At 51.4% G+C, this 22296-nt stretch overlaps 1 protein-coding gene across 1 annotated transcript in view; it reads left to right on the forward strand.

Moving 5' to 3' along the window:
- Positions 1-17171, forward strand: part of SHROOM3 (shroom family member 3) — a 110093-nt gene extending 92922 nt beyond the window's left edge. Inside the window, exons 5-11 of the mRNA XM_058803760.1 lie at positions 957-4164; positions 6275-6351; positions 9239-10123; positions 11095-11589; positions 12324-12474; positions 15488-15760; positions 16252-17171. Coding sequence (XP_058659743.1) covers positions 957-4164; positions 6275-6351; positions 9239-10123; positions 11095-11589; positions 12324-12474; positions 15488-15760; positions 16252-16611 — 5449 coding nt within the window. The 3' untranslated portion in view covers positions 16612-17171. The remainder of the gene's footprint in view (positions 1-956; positions 4165-6274; positions 6352-9238; positions 10124-11094; positions 11590-12323; positions 12475-15487; positions 15761-16251) is intronic.
- The last annotated feature ends 5125 nt before the right edge of the window (positions 17172-22296 follow it).

Genomic DNA, 22296 nt, shown 5'->3' on the forward strand with positions numbered 1-22296 from the left:
GCTTCCAGCTCTGTGCCTTGCCCTGCCACAGCCTGTCCCTCCCTGCTGCTTCCCTGTGGCTTTGACAGGACAGCACATGTCATTGCACAGGGAACTAGAGAAAGTGATACCTGAGGAAGGGAAGCTGGGAAGAGAGGGAAGAAAAGTGAAATCCTCAGGCTACCCTCTCCAGTCCTCAGTGTATTTGCTTAAATCTGGAAGGGGAGATTAGCCAGGGCAAACTCTGCAGAAGTTTGTGACATCCCCTTCTGACTGGCATAAAGAGCTCCCTTCCCATGGATAGAAAGATCTCTGAATATCCTTGTTTTTTGATCACTTTTCTGACGGCTGTGAGTCCTCAGAGGAAGTGCCAAGGTGTACCTGCACCTGCTAAGCTACAAGAAGAGGTGGCAGTGCAGACTTGCTGGGAATTCTCAGACTGTTTCTGTGGTTGCACCCCACTTTCCTCCAGGCACAGGCACATACATCTCTCCTCTTCTTGTCAACTTAGTTTTCTCGCAGCAAACAAACTATCCTTGGGACAGCTGAATTTCCAGGAAGCCTGCCAGGGCATAGCCTTCATCTCCATAAAAAGAAATGAACTGGGAAAAAAAGAAAGAGATTAGATTCCCCCCAGAATGCCCCTCGTGCTCCTCTCCTCCTCAGCGGCGTCGGTGCTCATTCAGCTTTCCAAGGGCTTTGGATGGGTTTGCCGAGTGGGGTTGATCCTCCCTGGCTCCAGAGATGGACGATCTCTCTGTCTGTATTTCCCTCCCACCCTTCTGTGGTAAATAAGAGCCATGTGTTGCAATGTCAAGCAGTTCCTCTTTGTGAACTGGGATGACTCCAGACAGGGGATGGAGCAAGGCCCAAATATGGGTTTTCATCTCAAAACTAAACATCTTGCTTCTGAGCTCACTTATAAGTTGTTGTGCCTCTCCTCTGCTGGTTTTCACTCTTCCCTCGCTGTCCCCCAGCTCCTCCACTAGCGATCTCTCGGCGTACGAGCATGGCTACCTGAGGAGGAGCCCCGATCAGTACAGCTCCCGGGGCAGCATGGAGAGCCTGGACCACTCCTCCCCTGCCTACCACCCTTGCCACCTGTCCCCGGCCAAATCCACCAACAGCATCGACCAGCTCTCCCACCTGCACAGCAAGAGAGACTCTGCCTACAGCTCCTTCTCCACCAACTCCAGCATCCCCGAGTACCCCGCGGCCCCGGCGGGCAAGGAGCACTCGTGCTCTGCGGACAGCGCGCAGTGCCGCGGGGGGCTGCCGGAGGGCATGCGGCAGGCCGACATCCGCTACGTCCGGACGGTCTACGACGCCCAGCAGCGCATCTCGAAGGAGTACGAGGTGAAGCCCTCGGTCCTGCTCCCCGGCGGCGACGGCCGCGGCCACGGCAGGCTCCACGCCTTCGGCCGGCACAACGCCGCCTCCTCCTGGGCGCAGCCGGGGCAGGGCCCCTCGGAAAGCAAGAGCCAGCCGCCCCTGCCTCCCGCTCGCAGCGACAGCTACGCGGCCATCCGGCACCACGAGAGGCCCGGCTCGGGCACCGGCCTTGAGCCCAGCAAGCCCGGCCGGGGCCAGCCCAAAGGGGCCTGGGTGCCGCTCGTCAGCTCCCTGTCGCAGGGGCCACTGCTGAAGCCGCCCTTCGGAGAAGGGCACCTGCACACCGTGGTGGAGAAAAGCCCCGAGAGCAGCCCCACCATGAAGGCCAAGCAGAGCTTTTCCCAGGCGGCCCAGCCAGGGCAGCCCCTGCTGCCCACCAGCGTCTACACCGTTCCCTCCCCGGAGCCGCACTACGCCCAGGTGCCCCGGCCTTCCGCCGGCAGTACCGGCACGCTTTACCCAGCTCTGGCCAAAGAAAGTGGCTACTCCCCAGCCCTCCCGGCCTCCTGCGACAAGGCCGAGGCCGGCGGCACTCTGCCCTTGGATGAGAATGGAAACCAAAGCACTACGAACAGGTCGACCATCTTCTACCAGCCCCCTGCCACTGAGAGAAAGCACGAAGCCAAACTCATCCAGCAGAAACCTCCCAGCGCAGCGGGCCCGGAGCTCAGCCTGGCTGTGTCGCGGAAGGAGGAGCTGCTACCCCATTACAAGGCAGAACACAGCCACCGAGAGACCACCGGTACCACACAGACCTCCAAGCCCCTTTTCCAGGGTCCACAACCCCAGCCGAGGGATGCTAGTGAGAGGAAAAACCATTACCAGCCCAAAGAGGACTGGCCACCTGGATCCCAGGAGGAGAAAAATGGTAACACACAGGTAAACGAGAGAGACACTGGTGCTGCGCATCCATGGGGTCACAGCAAGGCCAAGCAGTATGGCTTCTCTTCCTTACAGAACATCCCAGAGAGCTCCAGGAGGCAAAGCAGCTCTGACCTAAGGGAGACACAACCAGGTGAGGGTTATTCCAGCACCAGACTGTCCTTCCTGAACAGCAGCAGCAGAGAGGAGAAGGATCACAGAGAGCAGGGGCACAGACAGTGGAGTGATGGGGACCCCCAGGCCTTCACGAGGCAGGAGGAGGACGGCACAAGCATGGCTCTGTTCCATGCTGCTGAGCCAAAGTGCAAAGAGCCCCCTTCTCCTCAGCTCCCAAAGCCCTCAGATTTCGGGAGGAGCCGGCTCAGCTCTAGCAGCACCCCGAGCTTTCCCTACAGCAAACCAGAGGCTGGCAAGTCCCGCTGCTCAGTGCTGGAGAAGGTCAACAAGTTTGAGCAGCGGGAGCAGAGCGCTCCCCGGCCCCAGAGCGCCGGCGTTCCCAGCTTCGGCCAGCACTATGGGCCGAGCAGGACGGGCCAGCCTGCTGGCATGAGGTGCTCTGTGCACAGCCCAGAGGACATGAGAAGCAAGCTGCCCAGTGAGCCAGGCAGGGTCTCCAGCCCCTCCATCAGGAACGGGAAGCTGGAAGAGGCTGACTGGCGCCCTGTCGAGCTGCAGATGGTGGCTTCGGTGAAGCAGGCAAGACCCAGCGAGTACTACGGCCTGTGTCCTGAAAACGAGGTGCAAATAAGGGCACCTCAGCTTCCTCGGAGCAGGAGCACATTGCAGCTGGGAGGCGAGCCTGAGAAGGAGATCCTCTGGAAGGATAGCATCCAGAATGCGCACGGGTCGCAGCTGGACACATCATTTAATAGGGCCTACAGGAACAGCATCAAAGATGCTCAGTCCAGGGTGCTGAGGGCCACCTCCTTCCGGCGGATCAGCCCCCCGTTCGGGAACACGCCCAAGAGGGTGCCCCAGAGGCCTGCCTCGGCCCACGTGGGCATGAGGAGCACTGTGGTGTCCCCGCACACCCCCAAGGAGAGGCACAGCATCACACCCACGGAAGGAGGCTTCTCCAGCCTGGACCACGCCAGGACGCAGCAGGTGCTGCGCATCGGGGGCCGGAAGCGGCTGACGGCAGAGCAGAAGAAGCGCTCCTATTCGGAGCCCGAGAAGATGAACGAGGTGGGCATCTCGGACGGGGAGCCATCCCCTTTCTCCTTCCAGAAGAAAAGCATCCACTTTATCTTCCCAGAGAACACAGTGGCCGACCGGCGCAAGATCTTCGAGAGGGACGGCAAAGCCTCCTCCACAGCCAGCCTGTCCAAGCCGGAGCTCAAGCAGCTCCAGCAGAACGCCCTGGCCGACTACATCGAGCGCAAAATGGGGCGCCGGCCGTCCTCACAGGACATGGGGCTGCTCCGGGAGCGCTCCCACAGCTCCTACCTGCAGCTGGCTGGCCCCGACAGCCAGAGCCTTTCCTCCGCCTCCAGCATGAATTCCCTCCAGGACCAGAACCTGTACCGCCACAGGGAGTCCATGGAGCGGATATCCAGGACGGGACGCATGTCTTCCACCCTTCCTCCTGGGCTGATGGACTGCTTGGACACGAGCGGAGATGAGAAGGTGCCAGGGCGCCAGGACAGCCTGGTCACCGGCCGACCCAAAGCAGAGAGGTGCTGGGAGCACAGACCCAGATCGGATCTCACCAAAGGCACGCAGACAGACCTGCTGGGCATGCAGGGCCAACCCCACTACAGGAAGCAGGAGCAGGTCTTTGAAACCCCCTCCACCACCAGGAAATCTGGGAAATCGGTGTCTGTGGAAGACTTGCTCGATAGGTACGACAATCAGCCGGTCCCCGTGCACGTGCGCTCCAGGTCATCTCCCACGGCAGATAAGAAACACCAGGTATGTGGGAACGGGGTCATGTGCACCCACAAGAGGGGATCTCACAACCAGGGAACAGGGGGGAATGTCAGAGAACAGGCTGATGTCCAGTCATGGCCAGGACTCCATTGATTAGAGACACATTCAGCACATACTGGGGCAGTTTAGTGCACCTTAATTAAAAGATCACTGGTAGGGTTCAGCTCTCTCCCTGCTGGGGATGCTGGGATTCCAGTGCATGTGCTGCTCTGGACATCCTGTCTGAGCTGTCCTGTCTTTACCTGCCAGCAGCACCAGAGATGCACTGAGCACTTTTCTAGTGGAGTGTTCCGCTTAGATGGTGATTTGCCTCAGCCCATTTTCCTGGTGCAACGTAGAGAGGATTAGAGGCTGCTTGGAATTGCCTTGGTTCCCACTGTGCCTGACAGTGCTGAGAAGTGCTGGGCAAAGGCACTGCCAAATAACCATTATGTTTAGCCTCCAGCCCTGGAGGGAAACATCACAGAGAAGACTGAACAGAGACCCTGGCCCTTCCATGTCTCCTGCTTGGTGGTTGGGAACATCACACTGATGTCACAAATGGGGAATTTGACTGACTCTGAAGATGGTAAACAGTAGAACCAGGCTAAATTCTTAAAGAACAACTGCCCGGGCCAGCTCTTCAGCTAGCTGAAATCTGTTCAGACCTATTTAGGAAACTGCAAACTGGTCGAGCCACATGGATTTGCAGCAGTGCTGGGTTTGCTGCCCCATCTCTATTTCCATGCCAGGCTCGATTCATCATGGAGAGAGGCAGCAAACAACCAAAATGTGGACAGGCTCCTAGCCCCAAATAAGCTGAGTGTTTGGAGAGGCTCACATGCTTACAGGGCAGTGGAGACCCAGGAAATCTCTTTCTACTCCTGCACTCACTCCTGGCCCAGAGCAGATTATCCAGGAGCAACAAAATGGTCCTGAGTCAAGTGACAAGAGAGGAGGCTCTGGGCAGCATCTCACAAATGGCCCAAACCAGGGTGGGGGGATGAAGCTGCCCCCCCAAACTCATTGTGTGCTTCATTCTACACATCCTCCCTCAGCAGCCCTCAGCTCCCATGCCACATCTTTAAATAGAGTGAATTAAAAAAGCATCTTGTGAATATCAAGTGACCAGAATGCACTTCCAGAACCACCCCTGTCTCATGCCACCATCAGTATTTTTCCACCCCAGCCAGGCACCAGCCCCATCTGTGCCATTTTGTCACACTTGATGATCAGAGCAGCAGGAAAACCAGACATCCAGAAAGAGAAAAATCACCAAAGTGTACTTTGCAGTGACAGGTTGGATGACAAGCAGCCCCAATTCATTTTGCCTTGCCTAACTCTTATCAGGTGGGAGGTACAGGACAGTTCTTGAGATCTTCATTTTCCCCTCCTGGTTAATTTTTAGTTGTTCATACACTCAGCTGCCAAACCAGAGGTTCTGCCTCTTGGACGCCAAGTTGAGGAAGAGGGTGAAGAACATTGCAGACCTGAACACAGGGTCCTAAATCAGGCAATGAAGAGGGAAGAGCCCTTAGGGCTGTTTCCCAGAGGGATTTAGCTGTAACCACCTGTGGAACAAGGATTAGTCCCATAGGCAGCCAAGCACTTGTGAAAATCCTGGTCTTAAATCCTAACTTGACTTCCAGTGTATATATTCCAGTATATACACCAATCCATAGGGTCTGTTTGAAAGGGAAGTATATGTTGAAGTGCTTTCTTCATTAGGTTTGTTTTTATCCATCTCCAATGCAAACCCACAGCTATAAACATGGGGTAGAAAGCCAAACCAACAGAATGAGGTTTTTTTTAGTTATTTATTAGATTTCTTTTGGCCTTTTCAGATATTTTTGTGGGAAATGTTTATTTCCAGTTTAGCAGCAGACCTCTCTGCCTCACTCACTGTTCGTTTTTCAGGGCCTTGTGTACAGTGCTTAATATTCCTTTCAGGTTGCATACAAATCACATTGCACTATCACTGCAGGAATTTGTTTGGAGCTAGGCAGGAGTGGATGGCCATGGGGAATGACTTGCTCTCAGGCTTTGGAAGGCATTCTCATCCATGTTTTGGTGTTTTGTTTTGCTTGCTGCTGGTGCTGTGTTGGTGCCCCAGGAGCTGCTGAGGAGGGAGAGCAGCGAGTTCGGCGCCATGGTGAGGGATCCCTGCTACGTGCTCAGCGCAGGAGCCAGGTGGGTGTGTGTCCCTGTCCCCTGTGTCCCTGCACGGCCAGTTCTGGCCATCCCCCTGCCTGCCAGCAGCAGTTGTCTAGAGCTCAGACCCGCACAAACATGTTCCAGGTGTGCTGTGCCCAGCAGACTGAGGAGGAGTTGCTACAAGCTTTTTCTTCCACCACGGACATTAATTTACTATCAAGTCCTCTTTGTGTCATTGTGAGCATGTTTGTGCAGCAAATTCCCACTTTTGTAACTTCAGAGTGTGTTTGGTCTGCTGTTGAAACTCACAGTGTATGATAGCATTAACTGAAGGATCCTAAAGGAAACAGTACCTCCATGTCCCACTCTGGGTCGTTTTATCCACCAGGGATGCTGCCTCCCCAAAAGCAAGGGACTAAACCCAGGATATTTCCTTAATCATGCTCAACTGGGAGATGGCCTTTGGGCTGCTTCCGTTCATCCAGGCAGGATGTTGTACTCAGCAACAGGGGAGAGAGAAATGTTTTTAAAAATAGAAGAGCATAAGCACAAAACTCAATGTCTTAGGGCTTATGTAAGTCTCCACGTAGCCCCTGATTGTTTTGAAGTTAATGAGAACTGAAGTTGGTCGTGCTGTATTTACATTTAAATAATAAATAGATGTTTGCCCTAAGCCCTGAGTGCCCAAACAGCTAACTCCCATTACAGTAAAAGCCATCAAGAGGGAATAAAAGCATTGTTCACAAAGGAGCTCTGTTCCTCACAAACTTGCAGTAAATGCCAGCCCTCTCTGTGGTCACAGTGGGAGTTAACGCTGCTGTGTCCAAAGGTTTCTTCATGCAGCTCTGGGTCAGGGAGTGACAGCTAGAAGCAGAGGAAGGTTCCTACTCTGGCTGATCCTACTTCTGGCCATTTTTGCCCCTAAGAACACATAAATGTTGTTTTAAAAGGACTCAATCTGCCTTCAGGCACATCCTTGTAGGATTATTTAAAACACACTTGTTTACTTTGATTCGGAATAACTTTTTCCATGTTTTTTCCAAAGAGAACAATGCAGCTGTTTCAGTTCCTCCTGCCCCCCTTCTCTCCTAGAGATGGCATTTCATCCTGCTGCTCAATCACTGCTTGTGCCTTCCTTCTATTTTTTATTTTCCTTTCCCCAACCTATTTTCCAAGTAATGGGATGGAACACCCAGACTGAAAACAAGTTTACTGGGGCACGAAATGCAGGTTTCTCATTTTCATGCTTCACTGCACAAAGATTATTTGTTATCAACAGTTTTATGATGTTTGTGCAGCATAGGCATCCCACGTGCTCCACAAGCACATTTCTCCTGGGAGATGGGAGGTTGCTTTCCCTTCTTGCTTGGAATTGGACTTCCCAAAGGATAGAACAAAAGGACAGGAGAGGTGTTTTCCATGCATGGAGCCTTCAGGGAGGCAAGGCAGGCAGCAGGAATTACATTTCTATGTTTTCTTGGGACACAGCTGCTCCATGTGCTGCAGAGGAGATGGGACCATCCTTACCACCTCTCCTGCTGGAGAGGAAAACAGTCAGATGGTTAAGTGAGGAAAACCTTGGTCAGCAATCACTTGGCCCAGCCACACGTGCTGTTCCTCTGTTCCCCAGGTGTCACAGGCCATTGGGAACTGCTCCACCAGATTTAGAATGCACAGTTGCTTCCACAGTGGGAGAGATCTCTAAATTAGAGAATCACCATCTGGCATTCCCAACAAACACTGAGCATCTGAACAGAATACACACTGCTACTGTCCAGGAACCACAGACAATACCAAGAGCAGCCTGTCTGGGAAGTTTCCCCACCCCCCAGGCACAGGCTGCCAAATTCTGTTCTCAGTCACACCAGAATAAAGCCAGAACGACCCATGTCTTTGACAGAGTTGTTCTTAATTAGTACCAGTACATCTGAGAACAAATTTGGGGCCCAAGTCTCCAGCATGACAGATTGGCAGGATTATTTGACAGTGCATCTCAAGAACAGAAAATGCACTGGCAGTAGAGCTTCGTTGTGTTTTAGTGTTTATGATATGGCCTCGTGGTTCCAGGCCACCTTCTCTTGCCTCTGCCAGTGCCATTATTACTGCTCAGTTTGTTTTCCAGCTAAACACCCAGACAGGCAAATAGGTTTGGCTCTGGATTCCAAGCAGAAACCTCAGTCCAAAGGCCAGATGCTGTTTCTCAGGCTCACATGACCTGGAACCTAAAAGACCTGGAAGGAATAATTCAATCTGCTGGCTTTGCAGCCTTAACATCCACTTGCAGTTGGAATGTGCTGGCTTTGGTGTTTGTCACACCTGCCTGTCTGAGGGAGCTCTTCCTTCTAACAGGATTCCAAGGCTGCAAGAGCTTTTTTCAATTTTCTCTATAGTCAAAATAGTGCATTTTTTGGCCTTTCTTCATTCTTGGAGACGGTTGAATCATTTTAATGGCACCTTTCCAAAAGGAGCAGATAACATTATGAGAATATTTGGCTCATAGAGCTGAAATTCTTAAACTTTCAAGCAATTAAGAATGGAATTTGGTGGTAGATAATGTCAAATAGTCTATCTTACAACAATTGCTACTCACTCCATGTGTAATAAACAAAATTGAAAGCACAGCAGGAATGGAAGCCAGCCATTAGGTTCTCCTAATAGTTTTTCCATTGAGTTGCTGCTGTGGTGCATGCTATGTGTGTGATGTAGCACATACTGACAATGATGGGAGATGGTGAGAGGGAGTAGATCTGGCTCAGGATTTCATTTCCAGTTTCAAAGCTCAGCTGTACCTCACCTAGACCAGCAGGCAGTGATGATGGCCTCTGGTAGTGTTGGTAACTTGCCCATTAAGGAGGTGCACAGTAAATTTTCCTGCTCGTTGATGAGTTATTAATCTTACCATGGTCTGTCTCTTGGTATTCAGGTCTTTCAGCAAGAAAGAAAGAAGCCACTCAGAGAAAATGGCATTCACCAGTTACTGTCCCCATCCCCTCCGCAGCACAGAGCTTGTCGCCGGGCCTACCACACTGGTTGAGAGTCACAAGCTCTCAGAACTTTCCAGGCCAGATAGCAGGACTTCTGCATTTTTCCCAGCCCCAATAGAGGCAAGGAGTCACTATCCTGAGCAAAAGCAAGGCTTTAAACCCTTGTTCCTTAACCTTACTCCTTCTGGGCCTGGCCACTCTTCCCCTAATACACCCGGCCAGGCTCCCGCAGACTTGCAGAGCACAGGTGACAGCCAGGCTCCGAGACAGCACCATGCCAAACGAGAGACTGCTCCCCCTGAGGGCAGCGGGAGCACTCAGGCACAGCCTCTGGATGCTGCCCAGGACAGATCCCCCAAGACTGCTATGGAGGAGATGATGTGGAGGAGGAAAGCGGGGCTGCTGCACAGGTCCCTCCCGCCCAAAGCAGCATGGGCTCATTCGGCCAAAGACAGCGGCTACACCAGGGCCGTGGTGTCTCCTCCGGCGGCTGGGCCCAAGCCCTCCCAGAGGTGGCAGTCCCTGCCCACACAGAGCAGCACTTCTTCCGACCCAGAGAGCCCTTCTCCCCAGGCCGTGACCCAGCTCCGCATCTCGGAGTCAGGGCTGCAGCTCACGCCCCCGCCGCCGCTGCAGGACGAGGAGGACGACGAGGTGTTTGTCGCGCCCTTCTCCCCGCCGCCGCCATCCCGTCCTCTTCCCGAGCTCCGCTCTTGCACTTCTGCCAACGGCACGGAGGAATTGCCACCTCCTGCCCCTCCTGCTGAGGGGAACGGGGCAGCTAGAGACAAATCCCCCTGGCTCCCAGAGGAGGCCGGTGTGAGGTAAGGGTGGGCTGGAGCGTGGCGGCTCGGGCGGTGCTGGGCCATATACAGTAAGGTATGCGGGGCTGGGACAGATGGGCTCGTCTCCGGGGCCGTGGGACCCGCAGCTGCTGGCCGGGCTGGGAGCTTGCACCATGTCAGGGGACAGGGAGTGACAGACTCACTGCTGGTCCACCAGCAGGTGCACTGACAGGTGCTCCCCAAAACCCCCAGGACAGGAGATTATGGGGGAACACTCCTGGGCTGGTTCTCCCGCAGATTTCAGTGTGGCTGCTTCTGACTCGCTCCAGCACAGAGCTGGAATGGCTGCTGGCTCCTTCCAGTTACTTGGTTTTGAGAGACAGCTGTGAAAATCCATGATGGGTTTCTCCAAACAGTTAGTATTTCCCAGAATATATTTTGGACCTGGCACAAAATAATGCTGTCATGAAGCGGTGACCGTCTGCCAAGAATGACAATGCAAATATGTCACAGTCAGGCCTTGTATAGGGAAATTCTCCTGAAGGACAGGACTTTGGGCGAGGTGCCCAGGAGGTTTAACTCTGCACAGCTTCCCTCACTCCCAGGGAGCTGCTCTGATATCCATCTGGGAAGAATTTGACCAGGGCTGTAATAGTGACTGGCCTTGCAACATAGCAAGGACAGATGGGGTAGAGGCTGCTCAGGATGGCACTCCCAGGTGGGGACGTGCAATGTCCCCAGCCTGCCAGTGGAAAACAAAAATGACTTGGTGTTCACTAGTTCTTTCTGTGCTGGAAGGACAATCCAGCAGTGCCCAGGTTGAAGGGACAAAACAATTCTGGTGCCAGTGGCTTTACACTGTGGACCCTCCATATTGGAGTGAGAAGCGAGACACAAAAACAAGTGAGAGAGAAGGAAAACTCACTCCTTGTAGGCTTTTACTGTGTGGTACAATGGGAGTCTCTGGGTGGTAGGTTTCTCTTCATCTCACAGAATGTTTCTGTCCATAGCAGCTTCAAAAGCTTTCCCAAAGCCCTGGCTGAGAGGGAGACCACAGGGTTGGGCACCAGCACCATTGAAAATAACTGGTCAACCCCATTAAAGAGGACTGGCTCTCCAACTGCTGTGGATCAGCAGCACCAGTCCCCTGCTTCTCCTGAAGGGCCTCAGAGCACTGACAGACAGCCCATAACTCAGCCTGAAGGTAACTCCAGAGAGCCAGCATTGGAAAATGCCAGCCTGGACTCTGAGATAACCAGCACAGCACCCCCAATGAAGGCAAAGAACAAGACCCCAGAGGATATTAAGTCAGAGGCTCTAGCAAAAGAAATTGTCCATAAAGACAAGTCTCTGGCTGATATCCTGGATCCAGATTCCAAAATGAAAACTACCATGGACTTGATGGAAGGGATTTTCCCCGGTGGAAGCAGCGTGCTGAAGGAGAACAGCATGAAGAGGAAGATGTGGCAGACACAGGCCAGCAGGACGGCGGTGGCGGGTGACACGTAAGCACCACTGGGCAGAACTCCCTGCTCCCTTGCTTCTGAAATTTGGCCTGTGCCAAATTTTTCTGCATGTCTGTAGGTGCGAGTGAGTTGTGCAGTTCAGAGGTGTGAGGCCTGGCAGGGCATTTCCAAGCAGCCTTTCCCATGAGCTGGGCTCTGAGCTCACCTCTCTGAGCTGTGTAGAGAACGATGCTGAGCTTGGGAACAGAACAGGAAATTAAACGTCCCAGGAGATAGAACTGGGTTTTGCTATCTGAACCTTAGTAATCTGAAGCAGTTCAGTCCAAAGCAAAGGAACAGAGATAGTGAAGTAAAATCAGGATGAAAATAATGGCAGGCACAGAGATAACAAGAGGCCAAATTCTGGAAGGAGGGTTGAGGGGAGCTGCTTGTTACAAGATCAGCCCAAGTCGCCCAGTGTGGGTTTTTTAAGACAGAGACTTCCAGGTGGCAGCTGGAGAACTGTCCAGAAGTCAGGTGTACTGCATGAAGCCAGGTAAGGGCAGTCTGGCCACCTTCAGCAAGGTAAATCCTGTGCAGTGCTGTGTCCAATCACCTTTAAACCCCTGGCTGTGCTCTGCATCAGGGACCCCCTGATGGCAGGAATCTGCCTTGTCCTGGTGGGTAATCACCTTGGAAGGTACCAGAGAGGGAGTCCTGGAAAACCATGGGTCTAAACACCGGGAAAAGTCAGGCTCAGACTGAACTCTTGCTTTTTCTTCACTCTGGTGTAGGAGAGAGGAAAGGGAAGCTCCTGTCACCCTGGTCACCTGTCCTGCTTACTACAGCGTTTCAGCACCCAAAGCAGAACTGCTGAATAAAATCAAGGACTTGCCAGAAGAAGTAGGTGAGGAAGAAGAGCTGCTGGACATCAATGAGAAAAAGGTAAATTCAGCACACAGTACTGGTTGCTGCTCACATTCCCGAAATAATAATAAGCTCTGAAGTGCATTTCTATTTGATGTCAGCTTTTGGCAGCACCCAAAATTGCGTGGGAGCGGTTAGGCCACCCGTGAAGCTTCGTTAGAGTGACCCAAATTGTATAAGAGAGTTAATCTGAATTACTCACTGCAGATTGAGTACCAATCTTGCACCACCCTGAGGTGGGCCCGATCATACCAAATGCTGAGTGTACAGACTGTCAGGAGCTGTCCCTGTTCAGCAGCAAGGAAGGAAGAGAGAGAAGTGAAGCAAGTTGTGTGAGGCCAGCATGAGATGGAAACAAAAACAGAGTCCAGCAAGTGACTGCACTGAGTGCAGGAGATTTTTTTCCCCAGGACTTTCCTCTTTGGTGAAGTCAGTTTACCCATTTCACCTGCTGTCTGCACTCACTGCATCCAAAGAAACGTGGTTACTCTTTTTCCCGCAGACTATTGTTTCTCTGCCTCACTGAAAGCCAGGTGCACCTCAGTGGCTCAGTCAGCACAACCTTCCTGTGATGGCTTGGAAGGACAGAGAACAGGCAGGAGGGAAGGACACATTTTGCTCTCTTACTGAGCCTACATTTCACTGTGGAATGGCCCCCTGCTCTTGCTGCAGACTTCCATGCTCTGCTTCCAGGGCATTTGAAGGGCCTTCTCATTTGCCCCGTGGTTGTCTCACATTAGTTACCTGGTAATTACAGGTATGCTGCTTAGTTCCCACATCCTAGGGGCCACAGGCTGGTGTTTGTGACCTGTCTGTGCCTCTCCTACACACCTCCTACCTTCCTGTCAAAAGCTGCCATGCCTGCCTCTAAGTCTAAACCATCCCATGCTGCAATGGAGAGTAGCACAGCCCAGATTTCATTTTCTGTTCACCACCTTTTCTTTCTGTGGAACTGCACAGATTCTGGGTCACAAATACACAGGTGGGTCACTGATCAAAAGCATTTGCCCAGGGCCTTTGCCTGCTGCTTTCATCATGTGGCCCAAAGCACTGGTTGTAGCACACCCAGCTCCAAAGGCAGCCCCTGCCACATCCATAGCATTCCTTGGACTCCCTTCCAAATCTGCCTGCTCATACCAAGGTGAGAGGTGCAGAACAAGAGAAGGGTGCTGCACCATGAGCCTGCCATGGAGGGCAAGTCCCAGCTTCAGAGGTTCCATTTGCATGGAAAGCCAGGAGGAGATGGGAGTGCTTAGGCCCAGGCAGCATATTCTGGCCCCTTTGCTCATGGTCTGTGTGCAGGAAAACTTGCACAGCCTTACCTGAGGAGGGGCTCCTGAGGGCAGCACCTGTGGGAAATCTTCTGGATAAACCAAGCACATTTCTACTGTAAGTGGAAAGAAGCTCTGTTGGCTGGTATTTGGGATTGCAGGAGAGTCACTGATTAATGAACACAAACCTAAGTCACAGCCCCTCCAGCTCCCAGGCCTTCAGAACAGAGGTACCTGACTCTCAGGAGCCCCATAGCCTGCTGCTGCAGTTGGAGGGCAGATCTCCTGGAACAGGGAGGAGCAGCTGCCGGTTCCCAGCAGCTCCATCCACCTGAAAACTTGCTGAAGTTAGTGCCAGACTTTGAGACCACCCCATGGAGTCCTGCCACAGAGACTTCCTCACCTAACTGTAACCCTGGACATGCATCCTTCCTGTTGCTCCTCAGGATTTGGTACAGCAATCAACTGCTGAGGATCTTTCTTTGGAAGGGGGCTTTACAACCACAGGCCCTGGGAAGGGCAAGGGCTGAGTTTTGTCTCTGGGTACTTCTGAGGGAAGAATGCCCATGAAGGAGTTTTGGTTGGCCCTTAGGAAGTGGAATTTAGTATTACCTTTGCTCCCTCTCCCCTGAGCTACCCTGCTAGCAGTGGAGGTCATTCCAGGCAGTGGATGTTTGTTTCAGGGAATATTAGTGGCCTTTTGCTCAGCCTTTGCATGTGTGTGGCAGCGGAGGGCGGGCTGTGGTGCAGGCACAGAGCAGCGCACGTCCAAGTGTTCCATCTAGTGGTGCCTGGCCATACAGAGCCATGTGCTCCCTGCTGCCAGAGCAGCTGGGAACCCCACTGCCAGCCCACCCCAGTGACCCCAGCCTCACCAGTGTTTGGAAATCCTGCCTCCTGCCTGCAATGACACTCAGTTGTGATGGAAAGAGGACTCGGAGAGAATCTTTTTAGACCACCTTGTGACTGACTTGTTCCACGCTGTGGTGTTTGCGTGCAGAGCAGATGAACACACAGGTGTTTTGTGCCTCAGCAGTGCAGGGACTGGAGACATTGAGAATCCCCACCCGTTGTATGGAGAGCTGCTGCTGCTTGCTGTGCTCTGAGTTCCAAGTAAACAGAAGCAGGAATTGCAAGCCCTAGGCCAGAGACTTGCTTCTGCAAGTGTCTTTCCACTAAACCCTAACAGAAATTGGGATCTCCAGCACATGTGCAGCACTGCTGTTCCTGGAGTAACCAAACCCCGGGGGCCTCCTTTTATTTGGCAGGGAATAAGTGTCAGTGTTTCTGCAAAATGGGTGTGTTCTCTGTGTTCAGACACTGAGTAAATCCAGAGCATCTTTGGTGTGAAGGCTTCCTCGATGCCTCTGTGTGTGAGGCACTTGTTTGGAGCACTTAAAGGCATTTCAGGCTGGGTATGAGGAGCACATCAGAGACGTGGCTGCAGCTCTTTTCACTCAGAGATTTTACAGAACATTCATCTGTAGGTAGCTGGGTATCAGAATACAGTACACCAAATCAGAGATCTCTTTTATAAATGTTCATGGAACAAATACATCATCATGCAACCTGATGAGCTGCTTGGGTTATTTCCAAGGTGGGGAATTTCAGTATTTTCTCTGTTTCCTCCCTTCTTTGTCAGCTGTTGCTGACCTGACCCTGCTCCTCAGGACCTGCAGCCATATCCTCTTGTTGTCATCACCCATATGAGCAGGGTGATGCTGGTAACAAACAATGTGGCAATGCTTCCCCTCCAACAGGCTGAGCTCATCGGGAGCTTGACCCACAAACTAGAAATCCTGAAGGAAGCCAAGGAGGGCCTGCTCGAGGACATTAAGATGAATAATGCTCTCGGGGAGGAGGTGGAACTGTTGATCAGCACGCTGTGCAAACCCAACGAGTTTGACAAGTACAAGATGTTCATTGGCGATCTGGATAAGGTGGTGAACCTCCTGCTCTCCCTCTCGGGACGCCTGGCCCGCGTGGAGAACGTCCTGAGCAGCCTGGGGGACAACGCCAACAGCGAGGAGCGGGTAGGTATGGGCACAGCCCCGGCCTGCCCGGGCCTGGGGCAGCAGCCACCGCCGCCACCACGGCGTTACAGCGACCTCCAGGGGCTGCCAGGAGGGCAGCACGGGGCTCTCCCTAGGAGTCTTAATCCCCCTGTGTATAAATGGCTGGGATCCTGCAGCCCTTGTCTGGATGCAGAGCAGCTGTGTTGGGCACAGCCACATTTTAACATTTTTGGAGCGGCTTTGAAACCAGATTTTCCTGGTAGTTGTCGCTTTCAGGCGAGGTTTCCTGACTTTATTGCAGCACTTTCTGCCTCCCATTGGCAAGGATGTTCAGAGTCCAGTACAGTGGGGGTCACGCTCACTCCGTGATGAGGAATTCATCCTCCTCTCCCAGGCTTTTAACTGTGCTCTGGGAGCTCTGCAGCCATCTGCAGAGGGGGTTTTGGGAGGCAGGAAGGGCTCAGGGGGTGTGGTGCTGCTGGTACTGAAGGGCTCTCTCTGGTGTGCAGAGTTCCCTGAACGAGAAGCGGAAGCTGCTGGCTGGCCAGCACGAAGACGCCCGGGAGCTCAAGGAAAACCTCGACCGTCGGGAACGGCTGGTCTTGGACATCCTGGGCAACTACCTCTCTGAGGAGCAGCTCCAGGACTACCAGCACTTTGTCAAGATGAAGTCTGCGCTCCTCATAGAGCAGCGGGAGCTTGACGACAAAATCAAACTGGGCCAGGAGCAGCTCAAGTGCCTGATGGAAAGTCTCCCCATGGACTTCACACCCAGGGATGCAGCAGCAGCAGCTGCCCTGGCTGCAGCACTTGCTACCTCCTCCAGGGCCGGTGGTAAAACACCTCCAGCAGCCTCTTCCTCGCTCTAACCTGGCCCAGGTGGAGCTGGGGTGCAGCCCTGCCCGAGTCCCTTTAGTCCCTTACTTGGCAGGTGGTCCTCTTCAAAGGCCATGGATGGAGACAGGTCTAAACCAAGATTTTAATGAAGGAAAAAAGAATAGCAATAATAGAGGTTTTATTTTCCTTTCCTTCCACCTCTACTTCCTGGAAACTTAAATCATTGTGGAGGGAAATCTCCTCCTGCCCGAGATGAGGAAGAATCTCACAGGAACTAAACACATGACCTTTAATAAAAAACATGACCTCCTCTCTTCCCTCCCTTTTCTGCCTACCTGACACCTCATTAAATAATGAAGGATCTAAGAATGAAGCCTTAAAAATAAAACCAACCCATTTTACTGAACATTATTGATATTTATATTTTTTAAAGAACAAGACCGAATGTGTAAGTTTTTGTACATACTCTAATCAGTTACTTGATTCTACTTTGTTCTGTATGTAGAAAAGACATTTAATTTTGTATTTTGTGAAGACCTTAACAAAAAGAGGGAACCCCAAAGATAGTCATGCAGTAGCTTGAAACATCTCATCGTGGTTTTGTTGCTGTTGTTGTGATTGTTTTTTAATATAATAAAGGGCTACCAGAAGCAGCTTCACCCTGTTTCAACGCATGCTAAAGATACCATTAAGTGGCCTTACAAAGGAGATTTTGGCCACAAAAATAACAATTTTTTCCTCTTCTTGATCCTGTGATCCTCTGAGTCTGGAGTTCAAACTTCTTTTATAGCAAGCTACATGTCAGGAGTCCAAGCTAGCACTTGGCAAGGAAGCAAGGAATTCCCTGCAGGAATGTGGGGGAAATTCTGTCTTTATTTTGAATACTCATAGCTGTGGCCTGTGTTTCTGTTAAAGCCTGAAAGATTTCCCTGAGGTGTGACAGGGATCTCTGCTGATGTGATTTATAGGCCCTGCTTTGAGCAGAGTTTCAGGGAAACAGCGGGGGGAGCTGTTTCAATCCAATCAACGCATTTCATTTGCCCTAAAAAAAATCCTACCCACTGCTGCAGTTTAATTTATTAGATTTAAAAGCACTTTAAATCCAGATTACTTTTTTTTTTTCAGCCACCCTTCCATCTTATACTTAACAAAACAACTCACAAAGACATGGTAGATCTGGGAGGTGTTTGTGTGTTTTCCATTTAGCAAGTTCTTTCCTGAAAAATACAAGTCCTGGACTTTGTCCCCAGGTCAGGAAGAGGCTCCATCCAAACAGGATCTGCCTGTTTGCTCCAGGAACCCACATGGCTTCAGGGGGAGCACCTCCAGCAAGTTTGGGGTGGACAAGGCAAGTCCTGTGTGTGTTCCCACAGTACAGAGAAACATCAGCTAATGAGGCAAGTGATAGTCACTGATATTTTTATAACAGCTTATATTTTCAAGTGAGAAATGAGTTAAAGCCACAATTTTTGTTCTAAGTGCATAAAAACTCTTTGCACAGTTTTGTTCAAAAATCACCTTCCTAACTGCAAAGTTTACTGAGTTTTGTAGAAGTACACCTTGATATAAATTTAAAGGTACTTACACGTCAGGCAAGCCTGAAGATTTACTTCTCAGCCAAAAATATTTACTTATTTTACTTCTGGCAAAAAGTGGAGTGTGTTTATTGCTCTTTATGCCACCTTGCTTTTCTCTTGTGGCTATGAAACTAGAGGATAAAGGAAACACAGAGTTTTCTGGACTGATTTTGTGGGACAGGAATACCAGGGATAAAATTTTACACTTACTGTCCAGTCCTGGTAAATTTACCGACACAAATCTGCATTTTGGGTCTGGCTACATGAGATTTTTAATAGTGAACCTGTATTGAAGTGGCTGCAGTGAGGAAAGCCAGTACACTAGATACAGTGAGCACAATCTGCTGTGCTACTCCTTCCCCAAAATGCACCTCAGGGAAGGGGTTCTCAGCAGCCTGGCAATTTTTGCTAGAAATGAACTTTATAACAGAAACATCTGGTTTGGATATTGCTCTGGAATGCCCAACATCCCACCCTGCCCCAGGGATGACAGCCTGGCCTGTTTGCCAGCCTGGGGGGGCTCTGTTTGTAGGTAACAATGGGTGGGACTCCTTCCCAAGTCAGTCTGTGGTACCTGGGTCAAGCACCTTCTCCAGAGCTGTCTCCAGGTAAGTCATGGACTGCTCAAGGATTGTGTGACAGCTACCTTCAGCTGGCCACAGGCCCAGTGGGAAAGCAGGATCTCCCTTGGGTGACTTGAGGAAAACCCTGGTAAGGACAGAGCAGTTAGACTGCTACACATGGTGCCAGCTCCAAGTAAAATCTCCTTGTGCAAAACCAACACCGCTGTGTTAGATTTGCACATTAGTTAGGAACAGCCTCTCTCCTGGGTCAGCATCGCTGAAATTATCATCTCCGCTCAAAGCAGGCCAGCTCTTAGTGAGGCCTCACGTGCTTTTAGCAACATGCATGTGATAGAAGCCAGGAAAATCTACTCATCCAACTTCAAATTGGCCTTTTTTTAATCAGAGCCCTTGGGCGACTGGCGGTCACAAGGAATTCACATCAGATGCTCCCTTCAAGACTAAATCTAGTAAAGAGTGTTTACATACCAGGGTCTGTTGGTTGTAGGTTTACACACAAACTCTTTTGTGAAGGTTACCTATAAAACTGGTCCAACCCAGAGCACAACAGTTTATCCGTCATCTTTACAACTCAGCTGCTGTCCTGATTGTTTAGGCTGGTAATTAAGAAAGTAAAGCAGACTGGATAGCACTCCATACCCACTCCACATAAATCCTGTCCTTTGCAGAACAGGAAACAGAGAGCTTTTCATTGAAGAGTCCCTGCTTTAAATCAGTGTGAGGCACACCTAGAGACCCCATCCCAAGCTTCTCTGTGCCTCATTCACTCACCCTGCAAGGCAGTGTTTCCATAAGAACTGCTTATCCCTTTACACCCCTCAGAGGGGACGTGTCCTGACTGTGGCACAGTGTTACGGCTTGGCTGTGTTCCCACAGGAGTGCTGCTCGTGCCTTTGCACACCAACCAAGTGTCCTGCAGCTCAGCTGTGTGAGGGGGTTTTGCTATCCCTGTGTGACTGAACAATCAGCCCTTGTGTTGTGCAACTGGCTGTGTGTCTGTGGCCAGCCTTTGTGCAGCTTGGTGTGCATCGGTGCCAAAACCCATTGCAAAAATCTGCTTTCTTCTTGCCCATTTCAAGATGTCGGGGAGATGGAGCCAGCCAGGCTCAGCACCCTCAGACAAGCTTGAGAGGGGGGTCAGTGTGGCTCTGCCTGCTTTGAGATCAGGAAAAAGGGCTTGTTTTCTCCTCAACCATATAGGGGACAGGGGACATGTGAGCCAGGCAGCTTTTTCCTCTGTGGTTTGCAGCCTGAGGCCATAGCCTTCTGCTAGGGCTGCACTGAGAATCAGCGGCACTTCAAGTGAGAAAATCCAGCCTTACTTGTTAAATTCTTCCTTTTAGCACTAAATGAACTTAGAGAACTGAAATGCAAAAGAAAAACAAAACCAAAAAAAAAAAAAAAAAAAAAACCAAAAACGAGGACATAATTCAGCTGGGGAGGATGAGAGCTGGTGAAAGCTTGATGGAGTATGGGGGAAACCACTCATGAGGTGCTTGTGGTTTTACTGAGGTAAAATAAAACTTTGATTAAACAGCAACAACAAAAATAATTTAAAAAAAATACACACAAACCACCAGCTTAGAAAGGATGAAATTGGAATATGAGCAGCTGTGAGGGGAAGAAGTTTAGGGAGAGAAAGGGGGCCCTGAGCAGAAGCTGCTCATGGCTCTTCCCACCAAATTTTTCAGCAGGAAATCTTTTCCCTCAGGGACCCCGGCCGCCATCTTAGGGGGCTGCTGAGGGGAGGGCACCCTGTCCGTGAGGGACTCTGGACCCCCAGGCCTCACCAACCTCACCTCCAAAAATCTCAAAAAACTTCCAAAAATGAGAGCAGGGCTCCCTGCCTGTCCCTCCTGCTGTGTTTTTATTGCCAACACCTGTGTGGCCATCAGGGCTAATGAGGGACAGCTGGGCTGGGGCCAGCCTGACAGGAGTCCAGTCTGAGGGAGTGCCGGACAATGGACATCTCAGCCTGAAGCCTGCTGAGAAAAGGTGAGTAAACTCTATTCTTTATGTATTTTTTCACTCTTCATGAGGCAGATTGGCAGCGTGCAGCTGCATTGGAGGTTTAAGGGGAAAAAAAATTGCTGTTTGTTGGAAAGCAGGAGCGTCAGGTGTTTGGTTTCTGAAGGGAGGGAACATGTTGGCCTGTGGGGATTGCAGGGCACCCACACCATGGGGGTCTCAGCTCCTGCCCACAGCCTGGACAGGACAGTACAGGGTCTGTACCCATCTGACCCCAAGGATATCCCACCCCAGCACCATCCAGGCACATGCCCAGACCTCCATTGCACGCTGGGAAAGAGGAATGGTGTGGTTATGGTTGCCTGTGTGCTGCCCCAGAACAGTTGTGAGGTAACACAGCACAAGGTTTGGGGCTGACTTTGTGAAGTGAGTCCTGAAGTGCCCTTTGGTTTGTACATGTTGGAACTGGGGCTGAGGGAGTGGGAGGTGAGGGCACAAGGGAGGAGGAACAGGAGCCAGCTGGTGTTAGCCTCCTCATTTTGTACACGGGTTGTTGGTCCACTGCCTATGTATATTGTTCAGAAGAAGTTGTCAGGAGACATTTTGGTTGTCAATTCCACGGGAAGTGACCCTGCTGGCTTCTCGTGCCTCACCGAGGGCTGCCCCTCACCTTCCTAGCACCCAGCTCCTGGGTGCCCAGTGTCCTCAGCCTGTCTTTTGAGGCTGTGACAATCAGTGCCACACGCAGGCTTGTGCAGCCACAGTCACTTGGATGGCCTATTTCTGTCGAGTGAAGTTAATGTGAACTGCTCAGGGAGAGGTTATTTTCTGAGAAGACAAAGCTGCTGGTCTGTCTTAGCCCTCACTGCTCTTCTAAGCTGTGCATGAGATTTTAATTCCTGTCCAATCTATTGCTTCCAAACTCACCTTCTTTTAGAACTGGTTATTTGTTCTCATCTTCCAAGGTGTGAGGTGAAAGCACCTCTCACTTAATCTGTGTTGATAAAATCATTTCGATTAGAAAAGACCCTTAAAGTCAAGTGCAGCTGTGAACCTAGCACCACTAAATCCACCACTCTGCCCCAAGTGCCACATCTCCACCTTTCCTAAGTACCTGCAGGCATGGTGACTCCACCACTTCCCCGGGCAGCCTGTTCCCCTGAAAAAAATTCTTCTCACACCCAACTCGGTGTCCATGTTATAAGACAGCCTCACAGCTGTTTTGTAGAGGGTTTTGAGGTCCCATTTTCCCTGGCCATGACGCTGTAAGGAAATAAAATGGTGAGTGCCCACTGTGCAGGATTTAAACTCAGCAAAGAAAGAAAATCTGCACCCTTTGGCCATGTTGTGGTGCTTTCTGCTCCTCTCCAGAGCAAGCAGGGCTCAGGGTTCTCCCAGAAATCTTGACATGAGTTCCCTGTGCTTCAGGAGAGCACACTTGGCAGGGACAAATGTCACTTTCCCATTGACTGTGACCCTCTCCTCTGCAGCAGGCCACAAGAGTTCTGGCTTTCCCCATGGCTCTAGCAGGAGACAAAGCCTGGACAGGAGCCAGCCAGGGCACTCTGCATTTACTGGTGTCCCTTAA

Source organism: Ammospiza caudacuta, chromosome 4 (assembly GCF_027887145.1).
Source record: "Ammospiza caudacuta isolate bAmmCau1 chromosome 4, bAmmCau1.pri, whole genome shotgun sequence".
NCBI classification, from domain to species: Eukaryota; Metazoa; Chordata; class Aves; order Passeriformes; family Passerellidae; genus Ammospiza; species Ammospiza caudacuta.